Genomic DNA, 20,691 nt, shown 5'->3' on the forward strand with positions numbered 1-20,691 from the left:
GTCGGGATTGCTCTGGATGCTGGACCGGACACTGGTTTTCTACTAACCTGCGCACGGAAACAACCTGTAACAGCCCGATTTTGGGCCTAGTCGAAACAGTGGTTTCGGGACCACAAATCTGACAAGGAAAAAATTTATTTTTCTTATATTTTTATGGTCTACGATTTCACGGAATTATTTTGTAAAAATTTTGTTCGAAAATTTCGACGTTTGGGCACTCAATTTAGTCAAAAGGACTAAATTGTAAAAAGTGCAAAAGTTGAGTTCTACAAGTTAGAGGTGTCTAATTATTATGAAATTTTAAATTGGAGGTCCTTAAATGGTAATTAGACCATTGGTTATTTATGGACAAAAATAGACATGGTTAGTAAGTAAGCTATTTAAGGGCATTTTGGTAAAATGCCTTAATTAATGAATAAAGACAAAATAACATGAAATAAATTATCATCTTCTTCAATTCTTTTCTTCATGGCCGTATGTAGCAAGGGAACACCATGGCTAGGGTTTGTTCATCTTCCAAGCTTCATGGTAAGTCCGTTCTAGCCCGCTTTTCTTGTTCTTTGTATTTTTCGCATCCCGATAACTTGCTTAAGCTATCTCTACCATTAATTCGAGCTAGAATTTATGTCGAAAAATTACCCATAGATGAAAAGTGTGAATTTTGATGTTTCATGATAGAATATGAAGCTTAGAATTATGTTAAGCAACTTTGCTAAGCGATTTTGAGTGAAAACGAGTAAAACGACATAATCGATAAAAATACTAAATGTTCATAAGTAAGTGTTAGAGTTGGAATTTGATGTTTCTATAGAAGGGAAAATGTTCAACATGTCATAATACATAAGAATAAGGGATGAAGTTTAATTTACGAGCTTTGGGGCAAAAGTGTAAATATTTAAAAGTTTAGGGGCAAAATTATAATTTTACCAAAGGTTGAGTCAAGGACTGTTTTGATAAATGTGAGTACTAAATAAGTCAAATGTGTTATTATAGATCAAGAAAGAAGTGGAATCGACCTTGACCGGAGAAAAGGAAAGATTAAAGACTAAATTGCTAAATTTTTATATTATTGCATCAAAGTAAGTTACGTGTAAATAATAGTTATATTTTTATAAATTGTGAATTATATTTGATATGTGAATTAATATTGAATGTGGAAGGAAATTTGTTCATGAATTATTCAAGTGATAAAGTGTTTAAAATAAAGTGTTAAGTGTAAATTCCCGGTTGAACTTAGGAATAGAAGTGGATACAAGTGACATGTCACTAGAGATCAGTGTTACAGTGTTACAGTGAGTCCCGGGTGCTGGGTGATCTAGCATGTGTTGCAGACACCTGACAGCTTGTGTGAGCAGGCCCGTGGACATTTCCAGTGTTATTGATCAGTGGTAGCTTCGGCTACGTATCAGTGGTAGCTTCACACGTATCGCTGGTAGCTTCACTACGTATCGTTGGTAGCCGGCTACATATCAGTGTGGCACTTATGTGCTAATTCTCTACGTATCTATGTATATTCCGAGTGTTCAACGGGAAATTGACTAAGTGTAATTGAATAATGAATATAGGTGTGGAACTGAATTGAATATCGACTTAGAAATGGAAAAGTGAATTTTGAATTGAATTGTGATTGAAAGTGAAAAAGTGAAATTATGAAAGAGTACATTTAGCAACAAAACAGTTTAGACAGCAACAGTTGTGTGACTTTGAAAAATCACCAAAATGGTGGAAATTTAATTAGAGGCTGAATAATATATGAAATTGAATCTTAATGAGTCTATTTTTACATAAAAGAAATAGAAAAAGCAAAAGAGTTATATATTTTGAGATATTTGAAGTTTAATTAGACAGAGTCAGAATGAGTTTGGAATCCCTGTTTTGACTTTGGAAAATTGTAAAAATTGTACAAAAATAATTATGGGATAAAGTTTATATGTTTAGAATTATCAGTGAATCTATTTTTATGAGAAACAAACGGAAACTATATCCGAATTTTGTACAGTGAGATAATTAATTTTAGTGAAGAGAGGTCAGAACTGTCAAACAGTGAAACAGGGAAACTTTAAAGAATAAACTGTACTATTTGGCTAAACCAAAATTATGAAAATTTTATGGTAAGAATATATGTGAATCTAGTTTCGGATAAAATTTACGGATCTTAATTTGGAGTTCTGTAGCTCGGGTAAAAATAATTTAGTGACTATGACTCGAATAGACAGCTTTGAATATACATGTTAGTGAATAGAGAAATTATAGTTAATGTTGTTTAAATGTGATATACACATAAAGGATGTGGAATGGAGAGGAGGAGGAGGACAATAAAATGTAGGAAATAATTGTGTATAATGGTCATATGCCCGATTATAATCGGTAAATGTTAAATTGAATGGTAAATACGTATTGGTACCGAAGGAACTATTGCGGTTTTGAAAAGCAATTGACCAAATGTATAAGAAATTTAGTCTTGATATATATATATGATAATAATGATATATGGACGATTATATCATTGAGTTGCATTGATTAATTCGGTTTATGTCATGGAAATGTCAAGAACATTTGTCTTTGATATGTGATGATCATGGTTTAAGCTCATATGGGAAAATAAAGTTTCATAGTATGAGAGTGTGGTATTGAAATATATATATTGGATTGAGAAATTAATTTGAATTGTGAACACGAAATATTGTGAATTGAATAAAATGGAAATGGAGCTTTGAATTACATAAGTAAGTATCGGGTCTCGTAGGCCCTATTTGTTATGAATATAATATTTTGAGGATATGTTATAAAGAATTATAAAAGCATGTTAAAATTTGAAGAGTTTAAATTTGAATGAAATTTTGTAACTCAGTTTAATACGTTTACATGTGTAAGTGTTCTAGTAATGCCTCATACCCTATTCCGGAGTTGAATACGGGTAAGGGGTGTTACATTTAGTGGTATCAGAGCTACGGTTTAGTCGGTTCTCGGACCGAACGTAGCATATGTGAGTCTAGCTATAGATGCCATGTTATTACTTGTAATGGTGTGATATCTCCGGGCTCTAACGAAATTGTTTTGTTAAGACAGAGATGATTTTCAACCAAGCTATTTTGAGAATGCTAAAATGATATTGAGATAAATGAAATATGCTCACGTTATGTTAGAATTTAGAAAGGTAAGAATAGAAATTTGTGATATGTATATGTGTTCATGTATAAAAAAAATGAAATGAAAGTTTATGTTGTGATAAACTCATTCAAGTATGTTAGTGATCATATGACGTTATGTGCTCAACATATTTGATTAAGTGAATATGGAAACGGAATTTACTTAAATAGATGGAATGTGTGGTTATGTATATTTGCTTGAATAAGTGAACTCGATGACGTTCATATGATGAATCTTATGTATAATTGTTAAATTAGAGGTAATATGATATTTTGTTCGTGTATTTATTATTGAATCATGAATATTATAATAGTATGAAAATTGAATTGGAAGATCAAATTGAGTAGAACGCAGGAATGAGTACTTTCGTTCGTTGATATGTGATGAATTGACGGAAAATACCATGGTTTGGCCATGCAACATGTGAAAATGTGATTATGAAATTTCCGTAAGACCATATCCGAATATGACATCATTGTGATATGTGATTCCGTGTAAGACTATAGTGGGCTATGGCATCGGTATGTGATATGTGATTACATGTAAGACCATAGTTGGATATGGCAATGTGAAACGAAGTACTCAATTAGTAAGGCGTTACGTAATTTGACAAATTGTGGTAAGTGTTAGGCAAATTTTATGTGATAAAACATATTAAACAGTGAAATTGAGCTCAATTATGTGATCTCACCATCCAGAGATTATGTTTGTCAGGTTATGTTAATAAATTATGTGTATGTGAATTTAAGTGACAGAAATTAAACAGATAATGATATTGAGCTCATTTACATGAATCTGTCATTTGAAATTGTGATTGACAAGAAGAAATAGTGATTTGCATGCTTATGTATGGTTATATGTATTTATCTGAAATACAAGAAAATGATGATTATTGATATGGCTATAAAGTGAACAAGTGGTGAAGTTAAAAGATCAAATGGGTGAGAAATAAAGCTTGGAAAACTAGCCCGATTTTTGCCCATACTGTTAGACACACGGGCGTGTGACCCCTATATGTGAGAAAATATATGAATGAACTAAGTGGTTATGATGGTATTACATTGATGATGAATGTTAAGTCTTATATATATATATATATGTATTTATGAGAGTAAGTTAGAGGCTTTACGACCTCACCCCCTTATCGATATTGTTTTATGACGAATTTTTTTATGAGAATCATGTTGAATAAATTCATAAATGTGAACTAAAGAGTTTAGTGGTCAAATAATTAGTAATGCAAACAGAGTTGAGCCTAGTGTAATAAATGAACTCAGTTTTAAAAGAAATATCAGATTGTTAGTGAATGGAATAATGCGAGGTTCGTGATAACAGAATTAGTGAGAGAAATGACAATTAAGTGGTAAAGATGCCTGTGTGTGACGATTACAATCGAAACGAACACGATGATCTTTTCTGGATATTCTATATATTCTTTTATCCTCAGAAATATGTGTATAATTGTTCAGTTTTGATAAAGTTCTTATGTTGTGAGAATGTTAGCTAACTATGATGTTAGACGAAAGTCTTGTTGGTCTAGTTGGTTTATGACCGGTTATTGTTCTGTTTTGCATGCATATTTAGAAAGTGTATTGTTTTGCTACGATGAAATTCCAGAGCTAAAATATGGTGATTCAGGTGATTTGCATGCTAAAAGAATGTTGAAAGATTGTGTGTTTGAGTTGTATTCTCAGCATGAAGAAAATAGTACTTTGATATGTTAATGTTCGATAGTTGAAATCAACTCAATTGTTTTACTAGAGTGAACTGATTTATCTAGATGTGATTTGAGTTGTATGTATTTAAGCATGTGTATTTACGAGTATGAAGACGGATAGTCGAAATGAAAAATCTATATTTCAGAAAATATGCTATAGAGAAATATTTATTGATATAGAGATATACGAGATTAAATTGATTAGTGATTTTGGGAAGTTAGTGAAAGTGTCTCATGAGAGTTGGAAGTAACTTCTTCTGGTAAGATTTTCGGGGACGAAAATCCCTAAAGGGAGGGAGAGTTGTAACAGCCCGATTTTGGGCCTAGTCGGAACAGTGGTTTCGGGACCACAAATCTGACAAGGAAAAAATTTATTTTTCTTATATTTTTATGGTCTACGATTTCACGGAATTATTTTGTAAAAATTTTGTTCGAAAATTTCGACGTTTGGGCACTCAATTTAGTCAAAAGGACTAAATTGTAAAAAGTGCAAAAGTTGAGTTCTACAAGTTAGAGGTGTCTAATTATTATGAAATTTTAAATTGGAGGTCCTTAAATGGTAATTAGACCATTGGTTATTTATGGACAAAAATAGACATGGTTAGTAAGTAAGCTATTTAAGGGCATTTTGGTAAAATGCCTTAATTAATGAATAAAGACAAAATAACATGAAATAAATTATCATCTTCTTCAATTCTTTTCTTCATGGCCGTATGTAGCAAGGGAACACCATGGCTAGGGTTTGTTCATCTTCCAAGCTTCATGGTAAGTCCGTTCTAGCCCCGTTTTTCTTGTTCTTTGTATTTTTCGCATCCCGATAACTTGCTTAAGCTATCTCTACCATTAATTCGAGCTAGAATTTATGTCTGAAAAATTACCCATAGATGAAAAGTGTGAATTTTGATGTTTCATGATAGAATATGAAGCTTAGAATTATGTTAAGCAACTTTTGCTAAGCGATTTTGAGTGAAAACGAGTAAAACGACATAATCGATAAAAATACTAAATGTTCATAAGTAAGTGTTAGAGTTGGAATTTGATGTTTCTATAGAAGGAAAATGTTCAACATGTCATAATACATAAGAATAAGGGATGAAGTTTAATTTACGAGCTTTGGGGCAAAAGTGTAAATATGTAAAAGTTTAGGGCAAAATTATAATTTTACCAAAGGTTGAGTCAAGGACTGTTTTGATAAATGTGAGTACTAAATAAGTCAAATGTGTTATTATAGATCAAGAAAGAAGTGGAATCGACCTTGACCGGAGAAAAGGAAAGATTAAAGACTAAATTGCTAAATTTTTATATTATTGCATCAAAGTAAGTTACGTGTAAATAATAGTTATATTTTTATAAATTGTGAATTATATTTGATATGTGAATTAATATTGAATGTGGAAGGAAATTTGTTCATGAATTATTCAAGTGATAAAGTGTTTAAAATAAAGTGTTAAGTGTAAATTCGGTTGAACTTAGGAATAGAAGTGGATACAAGTGACATGTCACTAGAGATCGATGTTACTGATGTTACAGTTGAGTCCCGGTCTGGGTGATCTAGCATGTGTTGCGACACCGACGACTTGTGTGAGCAGCCCGTGGACATTTCCAGTGTTATTGATCGCTGGTAGCTTGGCCACGTATCGATGGTAGCTTCACACGTATGAATGGTAGCTTCGCCACGTATCGCTGGTAGCTTCGGCTACATATCGCTGGTAACCGGCCACGTATCGCTGGTAGCTTCGCCACGTATCGCTGGTAGCCGGCTACATATCAGTGTGGCACTTATGTGCTAATTCTCTACGTATCTATGTATATTCCGAGTGTTCAACGGGAAATTGACTAAGTGTAATTGAATAATGAATATAGGTGTGGAACTGAATTGAATATCGACTTAGAAATGGAAAAGTGAATTTTGAATTGAATTGTGATTGAAAGTGAAAAAGTGAAATTATGAAAGAGTACATTTAGCAACAAAACAGTTTAGACAGCAACAGTTGTGTGACTTTGAAAAATCACCAAAAATGGTGGAAATTTAATTAGAGGCTGAATAATATATGAAATTGAATCTTAATGAGTCTATTTTCACATTAAAGAAATAGAAAAAGCAAAAGAGTTATATATTTTGAGATATTTGAAGTTTAATTAGACAGAGTCAGAATGAGTTTGGAATCCCCTGTTTTGACTTTGGAAAATTGTAAAAAATTGTACAAAAATAATTATGGGATAAAGTTTATATGTTTAGAATTATCAGTGAATCTATTTTTATGAGAAACAAACGGAAACTATATCCGAATTCTGTACAGTGAGATAATTAATTTTAGTGAAGAGAGGTCAGAACTGTCAAACAGTGAAACAGGGGAAACTTTAAAGAATAAACTGTACTATTTGGCTAAACCAAAAATTATGAAAATTTTATGGTAAGAATATATGTGAATCTAGTTTTGGATAAAATTTACGGATCTTAATTTGGAGTTCTGTAGCTCCAGGTAAAAATAATTTAGTGACTATGACTCGAATAGACAGCTTTGAATATACATGTTAGTGAATAGAGAAATTATAGTTAATGTTGTTTAAATGTGATATACACATAAAGGATGTGGAATGGAGAGGAGGAGGAGGACAATAAAATGTAGGAAATAATTGTGTATAATGGTCATATGCCCGATTATAATCGGTAAATGTTAAATTGAATGGTAAATACGTATTGGTACCGAAGGAACTATTGCGGTTTTGAAAAGCAATTGACCAAATGTATAAGAAATTTAGTCTTGATATATATATATGATAATAATGATATATGGATGATTATATCATTGAGTTGCATTGATTAATTCGGTTTATGTCATGGAAATGTCAAGAACATTTGTCTTTGATATGTGATGATCATGGTTTAAGCTCATATGGGAAAATAAAGTTTCATAGTATGAGAGTGTGGTATTGAAATATATATATTGGATTGAGAAATTAATTTGAATTGTGAACACGAAATATTGTGAATTGAATAAAATGGAAATGGAGCTTTGAATTACATAAGTAAGTATCGGGTCTCGTAGGCCCTATTTGTTATGAATATAATATTTTGAGGATATGTTATAAAGAATTATAAAAGCATGTTAAAAATTTGAAGAGTTTAAATTTGAATGAAATTTTGTAACTCAGTTTAATACGTTTACATGTGTAAGTGTTCTAGTAATGCCTCATACCCTATTCCGGAGTTGAATACGGGTAAGGGGTGTTACACAACCATACGCTGAGTATGGGTATACTCAGTGGTATTACCATAATTTAAATTTATAACATTAATCGATAAATTATATACATTTAATTTATGCCTACAATTATTCATTAATTTTCTCATACTTTAAATCAACTTGATAATTAATAACAATAAGCAATATTTCAAATTAGAGGTGTTCATGGGCCGGGCCGGGTCGGGCCCAGCCCATAAAAAATTTCTACCCGAGTCCTAGGCCCAGGCCCGGCCCAAAATATGGGCCTGGAATTTTGTACAGGCCCAGCCCGGGGGAAAATTCCTAAGCCCGGGCCCGGGCCGGCCCATTTTTTAAATAAACACCAAAAAAATTTTAGAAAATTAAAAAAGTATGTTAAAAATATTTTAAAAATAAAAAAAAGTATTTTAAAATATTTTTAAAAATAAAAAATACATATTTATTATATTCGGTAGGCAAGCGTTCTGCCAAAAAGTGGTGCCCGAGGCCTGGCCCATTTTCTAAACGGGCCTCATTTTTTTGCCCAAGCCCATATTTCGAGCCTATATTTTTACCCAAACCCTCCCATATTTCGGGCGGGCCGTCGGGCCGGGCCGGGCCGCCCGGCCCATGAACAACTCTATTTCAAATCTTGTATTTAATTGTATTCATACATTATTTCTCTATCTCAATTCCATTGGATTTTTCGCATCTCATTCCAATAGTTCATTTCAATTCATATACAATTCATTCAATTTATCACTATATTCAATATCAACTCTATTGCAATTTGTACTCATTAATATCATATAACAAAAAATTACTCTTAATCAAATCATGAACTTTGGGTTCATATATTCAAATCTCATATCTCGATTTCAAATTCACATATCAATTCATAATTTCACTTTCTCATTTATTTCCATAGCCCAATCAATCACACTTATTCAAATTTTCTCATTTCAATTATTTACCCCTATTAACAAGACTCGGACCTTGGCGGATACACGGATCCAACCAAACACACCAGAATGGCACCTAGTGCCACATCGGGTAGTTCGAAGCAATGATTGACACCCAGTGTCTCATCGGCCAAGCCGAAGTAAGTTGGTACCCAGTACCTCATCGAATCTATCCGAAGTAACAGTATGACACCCAGTGTCTCATCGACTCAAGGTCGAAGTATCCCTGAACACTTCCAATCCTATGGCATACCAACTATATCCGACTCAGCCCAACTAGTTAATAGGGTATTCAAATCATTTTTCTATTTCAAATTCACTTTCTACTTTCTAATCAATATACAATTCAATACCAATACATATTTCAGATATTCACATATAATCATACTTCGATTCAATTAAAACCACTTTTCAATCAATACACAATTCACATATTCACACATAATCATAATTTAATCCACTTTTATTCAATTCATATTTTTAATTCATTTTCCAATCAAATTCAAATCACTAATTATTTTTCAATTAATACACATTTCAAATACTCACGTATTTTCTTCATTCAATTCAATTTGATTCAATCCAAATCACTATTATCATTTCAATTGCTTACCTAATTTTACTTACCATGCATTTTAATTAAAATATAACAATTAATAATAAATAGATTTGAATTATAATACAAACCGTGATTCTCGTGTCTACACCTATTCCAGTTTTTCTTTTCCTTTCTTCGTGGATGCCTCGGGTGTGATATTAGCTACGAAAAATTAAGATAATTTTCATAATCATTAATACAATATTAATTTTTCATCTAATACTTGAATTTCTATTTTATTTTCATCTCAATTTTAATTTAATCCCTAACTAAATTCATTTATTTTTCCATCTCAATTCATACCTCATTTCTACTCAAATTTCAACTGAACTTAAACTTAACTATCTAATTTTATCATAAATCCCTAATTTCGAGATTTTTCAATTTACTTCCTACTATTCAAAACTTACACTTTATTTTACAATTAAATCCTTTACTAACTTTTAACTTGAAATTAAATTAATTTAACCCCAAATTCTTTCATTTATTCAACATAATCAATGTCTAGAAATCTAATAACTTCCAAAATGTCAACATAAATCCAATAATACTTTGTTCTAGGATATAATATAATATAATATAATATAATATAATATAATATAATATAATATAATCTAACCTAATATAATATAATATAATAACTTATTTATTAAGTTAATATAATATAATATATATTTTTAATTAAAATATCTGAGATACTTCTTTTGTTATGCTGCCTCAATTTAGGCTGATGGCATAATTTCCTATTTGGTCCTTTTAACTTTCTTTAATCTATAATTAAACTTTTACTCTATTACAATTTAGTCCTTTTAATTAATTAACTATCGAAACGTTAAAATTTCTTAATGAAAATTTAATACTACCCTAATGACACTCCGTAAATATTTATAAAACTATTTACGGCTCAGTTTATAATATCGAGGTCTCGATACGTCGTTTTGACCCAATTTACCTAATAATTTCTTTTAAATCACAAAATTTACTAATTCAAAAATATTTCTAAAATCACGCTTAACTTATAATTATTAATTAATAAATTTTTCTAACTTTTCATCGGATTTAGTGATCTCAAATCATTGTTCGATACTCATTGAAAATTGAGTCATTACAATCGTAACCTATAATAAAATTGTTAAAAATTGATTATTATAACCATAAATAATATTTGTCTGATTGTTACAAATGATCAAAGAGACTTTGTTCATCATAATTTTTACAAACTTCTTTTTTAAGTGGTTGGAAATAGAACTAATCATAGGTTAGGTCGGGTTAGGCCGATGTAAATTTTTTTAGGTCTATTTTTTAGGTTTGAGTTCGATCTGGCCCAAAAAATGGCCTTAAAATTTTGCCCAATCTCGATCCAGATAAAAAAAAGTTAAACCCAAGCTCGACTTGTCTGTATTAATTTTTTTATATAAAAATAAATTTAAAAAATATAATACATCAAACACACTAAAAATTTTAAAATAAATATTTCCCAACAAATTGAAAATATATTAAAAAAGTCTTTATACTTTAAATAATATTAAGATAGTTACAAATTAGCAAGCAAATGCCTCTAACATAGTAGTAAAATCAATAATAAAACAAGAACTATACAATATCGAAATAATAATAACAAAATAGTAGCAATATAATAGAAAAACAGCAGCAAAAAAACAATAAATAACAGTAGTAAACAACAGTAGGGAAAAAAAATTAGACAAACTAAAAATTCTTACCAGAGACTCGACACGTTTTCTAAAGACCTTATTTTTTGTCCAAACTTATTTTTCGAACCTATATTTTTTCTACTCTTATTCACTTTTCGAGCAAACCTTCACACCTGAGTTAGTGAACTGAGCTATGAATAAATCTAGTCGGAGAAAGTGTGAGGTAAAAATAATGTTAATCAAATTGGATTTAGTATGAGCTCGATGGATTTGACTTTTGACTGTCGCTAGCTTTGTATTTTTCTTGAATATTATTGCGTCTCTCTCTTTTTTGACTAAGAAAAAATAATTTAATGGTCAAAACTCCAAAGAGAAACCAATTTGGCTTTGAATCACTTATAAATGGGTTAAATTACTTGGAAAATCCCTGTATTATATTGACAGAATCAAATTAATTCCTCTATTAGTAAATACGTCAATTTAGTCCTTGTAATGTTAAAAGAACTAAGTCCAAATTGTAACAGAACTAACATTTGTTGTATTAAAACTGTCTTGAAATTTTTTTTTCGATTGAATTTTAACTCCAAACAAAAAAAAATTCATTTAGAGAACCATAAAACTTTAAAATATTAACTCTATTAAATAATAAATGATATTTTTTAAAACAATAAATGTTAATTCTATTTCAATTTGGACTTATTTGATTCTTTTTAATAGTAGAGAAACTAAATTAATTTGTTTAATAGTAGTAGAGCTGTCCATGGGCCGGGTCCGGAAAAAATTTTCGGCCTGACTCTTAGACCCGGGCCCGACCCGGCCCGAAATATGTCCCTGAAATTTTGCCCAGTCCCGGCCCAGGAAAAAAAGAGTAAGCCCGAGCCCGGCCCGGCCCGGCCCGATTTTTAATAAACACAAAAAAAATATTTTAAAAAAAATAAAAAAATATTTTAAAAGTATTTTAAAATTAAAAAATAAAAATAAAAAATATATATTTATTATATTCGGGCCGGGCCCGGCCCAAAAAAGTTGAGCCCGAGCCCGACCCATTTTTTAAACGGGCCTTATTTTTTTGCCCAAGCCCATATTCGGGCCTATATTTTTACCCAAACCCTCCCATATTTCGGACGGGCCGTCGGGCCGGGCCGGGCCGCCCGGCCCATGGACAGGTCTAAATAGTAGAGTGATTTGATTATTTGTATTCGATTTTTTTTCCTTTTTTCTCTAATTCGATTAAAATATTGTTAGCATTTTATCCTTCACAAAATTTGAGATTTAATCCATGTTCTTAAAATAATTAATAAGTGAGTTTGCTTACTTTTTCAATTTAAAAATATCAGTTCAATTATTAACATTATTATTATTATTATTATTATTATTATTATTATTATTATTATCATTTGTCAAAATTTGTCAATTTGACATGTTGATTAAGTTATCCTCATATACATGGCACATTATTGATAGAAAATAAATATACTAAGTTGATAGCTTTTGACAGAAGCTACCGTCGTCAACCATATATGGACAAGGATATAAAATAAAAATAAAAATAAAAAGATTGAGTTTTTAACTTTTAAAATACAATGATTGACCGATTAAGTATTAGCTCATTTGGCATGGACATTATTGTCAATGCATGATGACGTGACGTGGGTTCGAGTGCACCAACAACATATTTTAACCTCTAATTGATATTGAAATAGACTCGATTCGCTCTATCCTTATAGGAGCAACGCAAAGAAGTTTTTTTCTATTGAATTTTTTATTTGAATATTAATCTCATTATATGTTCTTATTATATCTGGTTTTTTTTGTACAATGCTTATAACTACCCATAGCCTCTTCACAACCTGTATTGGCAACAATGTCAATGCCAATCGAACTAAGGCTCACTTGACTTTTGATTGAAATTTGGGGTCTCATATTTAGGTAAAATTTGACCCATGTCAATATATTTACTAAAATGCAACTATTTTAATTTTATAACTATTTTTATATTTTTCAATTATAATTTTTAAATTTTATAATATTTTATAATATATATTTTAATATTAAAAATATTATATATTTTTATTACAATTTCTTAATTTTATAGAGTTTTATAAATATATTTGATTGAATATTATATATTTTATTAAAATTAAATTTTATAAAATCAACCCTAAAATCCAAAAAAAGATATATTTAACAAATTAAGCATAAAGTTAACAAATTCACAATTAACACTAAATTCATTCTATTAACAAAACCATGAAAATTTAAACATGATAATATTAACAATTAACTTTCATCAAATCAACCTTGAAACATTAATCGAACAAAAAAGGCATAATGACAAGTTTAGCCACTAGCATTTACCCATTTTGTCACTTTAGCACTAAAATTCATTTTTTATCACTTTGGTCCTCAACATTCAAATGTAGTTGAACTGCTTTTTTTTTTTTACGGAAAATTAGATTGAACTATTAAAATTTTAATGGTACTAATGTAGCAACTTGTATGGGAGTCTACATGTATGTTATTGCTAATGTGGATAATTTAAAAAAAATTACAAACTTTTATGATTTTTTAAAATAATTTTCATTTTTTTAAAAATTTTATGAAGTACACGTAAATTGCTACCTGAGTTGCTATGACAATACCATTAAAACTTTAACAGTCAAGTCAACTTTTCCATCTAAAAGAAAAGCAATTTGACTAGAAGAAGAAGAAGAAGAAGAAGAAGAACAAGAATTAGGGTCAAAGTGACAAAAGAGGTATGCCAAAAATTAATACCATTAACTTTGAGTATAAAAATGTATAATTTTTGTCAAATATAAGTACCATATTGGACCAAATTTAAAAAATATCAAACTTAGGTACAAAATGGGTAAAAGTACCATGGAGGCCCTTGTACTAGGAGTTGGATTGCATTTTACCCCCTCTACTAAAATATAGGCAAATTAGTCCCTATATGTTGGATCAAAGAGCAAATTGATCATTTTCTTAAAAATTCTATCCATGTCTACTATTAAAAACCAATCTCTATATGTCAGTATATGGTACACGTGGCATGCCAGGTGTAACTATTTGGTTATTCTGATAGCCATGTTAGCTTTTAAAAGTAGAAATAGATAAAAATTTTAACAGAAATGACTAGTTTGCTCTTTGATCTAACTACAGGGACTAATTTGCACATTTTTTAGTAAAGAGACCAAAATGCAATTTAACTAATAATCTGAGGGCCTCCATGGTATTTTTGTCGTACAAAGTGATAAAATGATATATTTTAGATAAAGGAAAATTAAAGTGGGAAAAGGGGTAAACTACACCATTATCATTAAACTATGGGTAAGTTTTCGTTTTGATCACTTAACTAAAAAGAGTTACAATTTGGTCATTGAACTATTCAAAAGTTTTAATTTAAGTCACTGAACTATTAAATTTTTTTTTATGTCACTGGGTTCTTAAGTTTTTTTTTTAAAGTTTCGCTAACGATCTCCAAGTAACGATTCAATGATCGATACGGTGGATCAATAGCCATTGATGTGGAGAAGAATATACCTTAAATCCAAGTCGATTTGACGACCAGTGTTGGAGATAGAATAAAAAGTTGTTTGAATTTTGGTTAGCAAATTCGTGACGTCCAAAGTTGTTTCGTGAAAAAATAAAAAAGCTGAACTGTAGAAGAGAATGGAAAAGACAGCTTTCGATTGGTACAGGTAGTGCAAATAGAGAAAGCAATATATCATCGATTTTAGTAGCCCAGTGACTTAAATGAGAACTTTTGAATAGTTTAGTAACCAAATTTTAACTTTTTTTAGTTAAGTGACTAAAATGAAAATTTACCCATAATTTAATGACTAACAGTGCAGTTTACCCAAAAACAAGATACTTGCAGATAACGTTTTATCCATATATATTGTGTCTTCCCACTGTCCGATGATTGACTGAACCTGGGTTCAATATTACATATGTGCTGACGCCATCATTTTATATCCTTTCCTTCACTATATATATAGATAGATATAGATATATACCCAAGTTCCTATTATATATGAGCAGCCACAGTGTTGGAATGGAGATTGTTGAAGACGTAGTGATAGTAGGGGCTGGAATTGCTGGTCTCACCACATCCTTGGGACTCCATAGGTAATGAATTTATTATTATTATTATTATTATTATTATTATTATGAAGTGATTGAATATTTGAAATAATTTGATTTGCAGGCTGGGAATTCGTAGTTTAGTATTGGAATCATCGGAGGGATTAAGGATCACCGGATTTGCTTTCACGACGTGGGAAAATGCATGGAAAGCTTTGGATGCTATTGGCATCGGTGATTCTCTACGCCGTCAACATTACCTGTTGTCTAGGTAAATGAACCACCACTGGGCACCAATCTTCTCTTAAAATCTACTTTATTTAGAAACTCATTTAGTAATTAGATTTGGAGCCTAATATTTATAATTACCTGTTATGGTTAAATTTTAGCTTGAATGGCATCGGCATTGTTATCAGTTTAGGAGATCGTGGGTACGCTGAAGCGCATTATCCTCCTATATAAGAGTTGGAAAAGGGCTATGGGTAGTTCTAGAGTTGTATTATCAAACATCACATACAAAATTCAGATTTCACTTGACTAATCAAACACATCTAGGAAATTAGAATTCAACTAATAATAAGTTTACATAAGTTTACATGTTTGTCAAATGCTTAATATTGTTCTTAAAAAAGCTTTCAACTGATAATATTATCGATTTAGACCTATTAATGACATTATAAAAATATCGATTTTAGTTTACCATAAACAGAGCTGATGACACTTAGAATTATTCAATTGCAGCATAGTAGTTGCTTCTACAGTCTTAGAGAAGCCGGCGGTATCGGAGATGTCATTCAAGGGTCATGCTATTCGTTGTGTTCAACGGCGATCATTGTTGGAAACACTAGCAAAGGAACTCCCCAATGGAACCATAAGGTTCTCTTCTAAAGTGGTTTCCATTGATGAATCTGAAAACCACTTTAAACGATTGCATCTTGCCGATGGAGCCATCCTCAAAACCAAGGTCAAAATCCACTTTATATTGTTTTATAACTTCATAAACTACATGGTAGATTCATCTAAACTCCCGAATTACGACTTCAACTTTAAATTGTTTCGAGTTCTTAAAGTGCTAATATTTTATCAATCAGATAAAAATTTAAACATACAAGTATTTGTTCCATAAACAACTTGGATTTAACATGTTAAAAAGAATAATCCTATTTTTAAAACATGTTAATTACAAGTTGTCAATGTTGTAGGTACAAACATGTTTAAAATTTAATCTATGTTTTTAAATATGTTTTAGGTCAATCCAAGCTAACAACTAGGAAAAGACTAAATTGATATGGTATTGATATTTTGTGGACTCAATTACAAAGTTTAGGATCAATTTTGAATTTAGATTATGATTTTGGGGCCACTGATGCAAATAACTTAAAATTTTATTTGTATGTATGTATTGTTGAAAGAGGCTGTAAAAATGCTATTGAGGCCCTTATATTAGAAGTTGGATTATATTCTGTCTTTTCTACTAAAAAAATAAGTAAATTATTCATTGTATTTTGGATTAAAGAGCAAGTTGGTCCTTCTGTTGAAAATTTCATCAATAGAAATATATGCAGTTTTTAATAGAAATGATTAATTTATTCTTTGATCTGACGACTAATTTATTTATTTATTGAGTAGAAAAAATCGTATTGTACGGACTCATGGTACCTTTACCAGAAAGAGGCTAATGGGTATGGTGAAATTAAAACAGGTCTTGATAGGATGCGATGGAGTGAACTCAGTGGTGGCAAAATGGCTTGGTTTACAAAACCCTGTTTTCTCAGGTCGATCAGCAATTAGAGGCAATGCGCATTTCAAAGGCGGTCATGGATTTGAACCTAAATACAGACAGTTCGTTGGCAAAGGTGTTCGATCAGGATTCCTTCCTTGTGATGATGAGAATGTTTATTGGTTTTTTACTTGGACTCCAGCCACTAAAGGTAAACTTCTGATAATACATCTCAGAACACTCAAACTCATAAATGAAAAGAATGTAGCTTACCAAATTTAAACCCAAAATAATGATTCAACCTCAAATTTTAAGTTTCACCCCAAACTTTTAAAATTTTATTGTCGTCCCAATAATGAACTGTTATGATTGCTAAAATTCCATTATTATTGATTTTTAACATCTGTAGAAGAAGAAATGGAAGACAACCCACTTAAGCTAAAGCAATTGGTAACAAGCAAGCTCAAAGATACATCCGATGAAATGAAATCTGTCATTGAAAAAACACTGCTAGACGACATCATATCATCGCCATTAAGATACAGAAAACCGTGGGAGCTGCTTTGGGGAAACATTAGCAAAGGCAACGTTTGTGTAGCCGGTGATGCTCTTCATCCCATGACCCCAGATATCGGCCAAGGTGGGTGTTCAGCCTTGGAAGACGGCGTCGTTCTCGCTAGATGCCTTGGTGAAGCCTTGTTGAAACCAGTGGTTGAGGATGAAGAATATGAGAGGATTGAAATGGGGTTGAAGAAATATGGTCAAGAAAGAAAATGGAGAAGCTTTGATTTGATTACTACTGCTTTCATGGTGGGTTTTATACAACAACACGATGGGAAGGTGATGAGTTATTTGAGGGATAAGTTTATGTTGAGGTTCTTGTCTGGGTTGTTGTTAAGGAAGGCTGGTTTTGATTGTGGTAAGCTTTGATTAATGAAAGTGTGTTTAGTTTTAAAAATGATTAAATTTTAGTTTTGACCCCTCTAATATGCCTAAATTTGATATTTAATCTCTTTACTTTGGTTTCTACCACAATTTGGTCCCTATATTTGTTTATAATGTTATTTAGTTCAAATAGTTAACGTTGTTAACTTTTCTATATACATTATATGATTTATATATAATTTGAATACTCTAGAGGTCATAAAAACTTACATGTGGCTTTGTATTTCTTCTAGGTTAGCGTCGCTTTTTTTTTCTTTTACATTACAAAACGATGGTTAAATTTCAATTTTAGCCCCAAGACAATGTTGAAACTTAAGATTTAATTTATATACTTTAATTTTGGCATAATTAGGTCCCTCAATAATAAAACAAGAACTATACAATATCTAAATAATAATGACAAAATAGTAGCAATATAATAGAAAAACAACAGCAAAAGAAAAAAAAAAGTAGTAAACAACAATAGGGAATAAAATTTAGACAAACTAAAAAATCTTACGAGAGACCCGACAAGTTTTCTAAAAGACCTTATTTTTTGTCTAAACTTATTTTTCGAACCTATATTTTTTCTAATCTTATTCACTTTTCGAGCGAACATTCACACATCTAAGTGGGTGACCCGACCTATGAATAAATCTGGTTGGAGAACCGAATCGGTGTGACATAGAAATAATGTTAATCAAATTGGATTTAGTATGAGCTCGATGGACCAACCGGACCATGGCAAGTTCCACTTAAAGGTCGGATTTGACGTTTGAGTGTGGCTAGCTTTGTATTTTTCTTGAATATTATTGCATATCTCTTTTTTTGACTAAGAAAAAATAATTTAATGGTGGCTTTGAATCACTTATAAATGGGTTAAATTACTTGGAAAATCCCTGTATTATATTGACAGAATCAAATTAATTCCTCTATTAGTAGATAGATCAATTTCGTCCCTGTACTGTTAAAAGAATTAAGTTCAAATTGTAAAGAACTAACATTTGCTGTATTAAAACTGTCTTGGAATTTTTTTTCAATTGAATTTTAATTCCAAACAAAAAACTTCATTTAGAGAACCATAAAATGTAAAATATTAGCTTTATTAAACAATAAATGTTATTTTCAAAACAATAAATGTTAATTCTATTTCAATTTGGACTTATTTGATTCTTTTTAATAGTAGGAAAACTAAATTAATTTGTTTAATAGTAGAGTGATTTGATTATTTGTATTCGATTTTTTTCCTTTTTCTCTAATTCGATTAAAATATTGTTAGCATTTTATCCTTCACAAAATTTGAGATTTAATCCGTGTTCTTAAAGTAATTAATAAGTAAGTTTGCTTGCTTTTTAGGTTTAAAATATCAGTTCAATTATTAACATTATTATTATTATTATTATCATCATTTGTCAAAATCTGTCAGTTTGACATGCTGATTAAGTTATCCTCATATACATGGCACATTATTGATAGAAATTAAATATACTAAGTTGATAGCTTTTGACAGAAGCTACCGTCGTCAACCATATATGGACAAGGATATAAAATAAAAATAAAAATAAAAAGATTGAGTTTTTAACTTTTAAAATGCAAGGATTGACCGATTAAGTATTAGCTCATTTGGCATGGACATTATTGTCAATGCAAGATGACGTGACGTGGGTTCGAGTGCGTCAACAACATATTTTAACCTCTAATTGATATTGAAATAGACTCGATTCGTTCTATCCTTATAGGGGCAACACAAAGAATTTTTTTAATTGAATTTTTTATTTGAATATTAATCTCATTATATGTTTTTATTATATCTGGGTTTTTTTTTATACAATGCTTACAACTACCCATAACCTCTCCACAACCTTTAAATAGGAGGATAATGCATTTCAATGCACTTGAACCCACGTCCTCCTGTATTGGCAACAATTTCAATGTCAATCGAACTAAGACTCACTCGACTTTTGATTGAAATTTGGGGTCTCATATTTAGGTAAAATTTGACCCATGTCAATATATTTACTAAAATGCAACTATTTTAATTTTATAACTATTTTTATATTTTTAAATTATAATTTTTAAATTTTATAATATTTTATAACATATATTTTAATATTAAAATATTATATATTTTATTAAAATTTCTTAATTTTATAGGGTTTTATAAATATATTTGATTGAATCTTATATTTTTTATTAAAATTAAATTTTATAAAATCAACCTTAAAATCCAAAAAAAACTATATTTAACAAATTAAGCATAAAGTTAACAAATTCACAATTAACACTAAATTCATTCTATTAACAAAACCATGAAAATTCAAACATGATAATATTAACAATTAACTTTCATCAAATCAACCTTGAAACATTAATCGAACAAAAAAAGGCATAATGACAAGTTTAGCCACTAGCATTTACCCATTTTGTCACTTTAGCACTAAAATTCATTTTTTTTATCACTTTGGTCCTCAACATTCAAATGTAGTTGAATTGCTTTTTTTTTTTACGGAAAATTAGATTGAACTATTAAATTCTAATGGTACTAATGTAGCAACTTGTATGGGAGCCTACATGTACGTTATTGCTAATGTGGATAATTTAAAAAAAATTATAAACTTTTATGATTTTTTAAAATAATTTTCATTTTTTTAAAATTTTTATGAAGTACACGTAAAT

General features: G+C 30.3%; 1 protein-coding gene across 4 annotated transcripts in view; it reads left to right on the plus strand.

Moving 5' to 3' along the window:
* Positions 1-479: 479 nt before the first annotated feature.
* LOC105780618 (monooxygenase 2) overlaps positions 480-20,691 on the plus strand; it is a 30,373-nt gene continuing 10,161 nt past the window's right edge. Inside the window, exons 1-6 of one of the 4 annotated variants that reach the window (XM_012605414.2) lie at positions 480-528; positions 15,287-15,416; positions 15,496-15,642; positions 16,113-16,335; positions 17,074-17,302; positions 17,501-18,126. In XM_012605414.2, the coding sequence (XP_012460868.2) occupies positions 495-528; positions 15,287-15,416; positions 15,496-15,642; positions 16,113-16,335; positions 17,074-17,302; positions 17,501-18,021 (1,284 nt within the window). In that variant the 5' untranslated portion in view covers positions 480-494 and the 3' untranslated portion in view covers positions 18,022-18,126. Of the gene's footprint in view, positions 529-5,590; positions 5,633-14,879; positions 15,417-15,495; positions 15,643-16,112; positions 16,336-17,073; positions 17,303-17,500; positions 18,127-20,691 lie in introns of those variants that run through there. The other 3 variants (XM_052629100.1, XM_052629101.1, XM_052629099.1) reach the window with 3 other exon arrangements.

Source organism: Gossypium raimondii, chromosome 4 (genome assembly GCF_025698545.1).
Source record: "Gossypium raimondii isolate GPD5lz chromosome 4, ASM2569854v1, whole genome shotgun sequence".
Lineage (NCBI taxonomy): Eukaryota > Viridiplantae > Streptophyta > Magnoliopsida > Malvales > Malvaceae > Gossypium > Gossypium raimondii.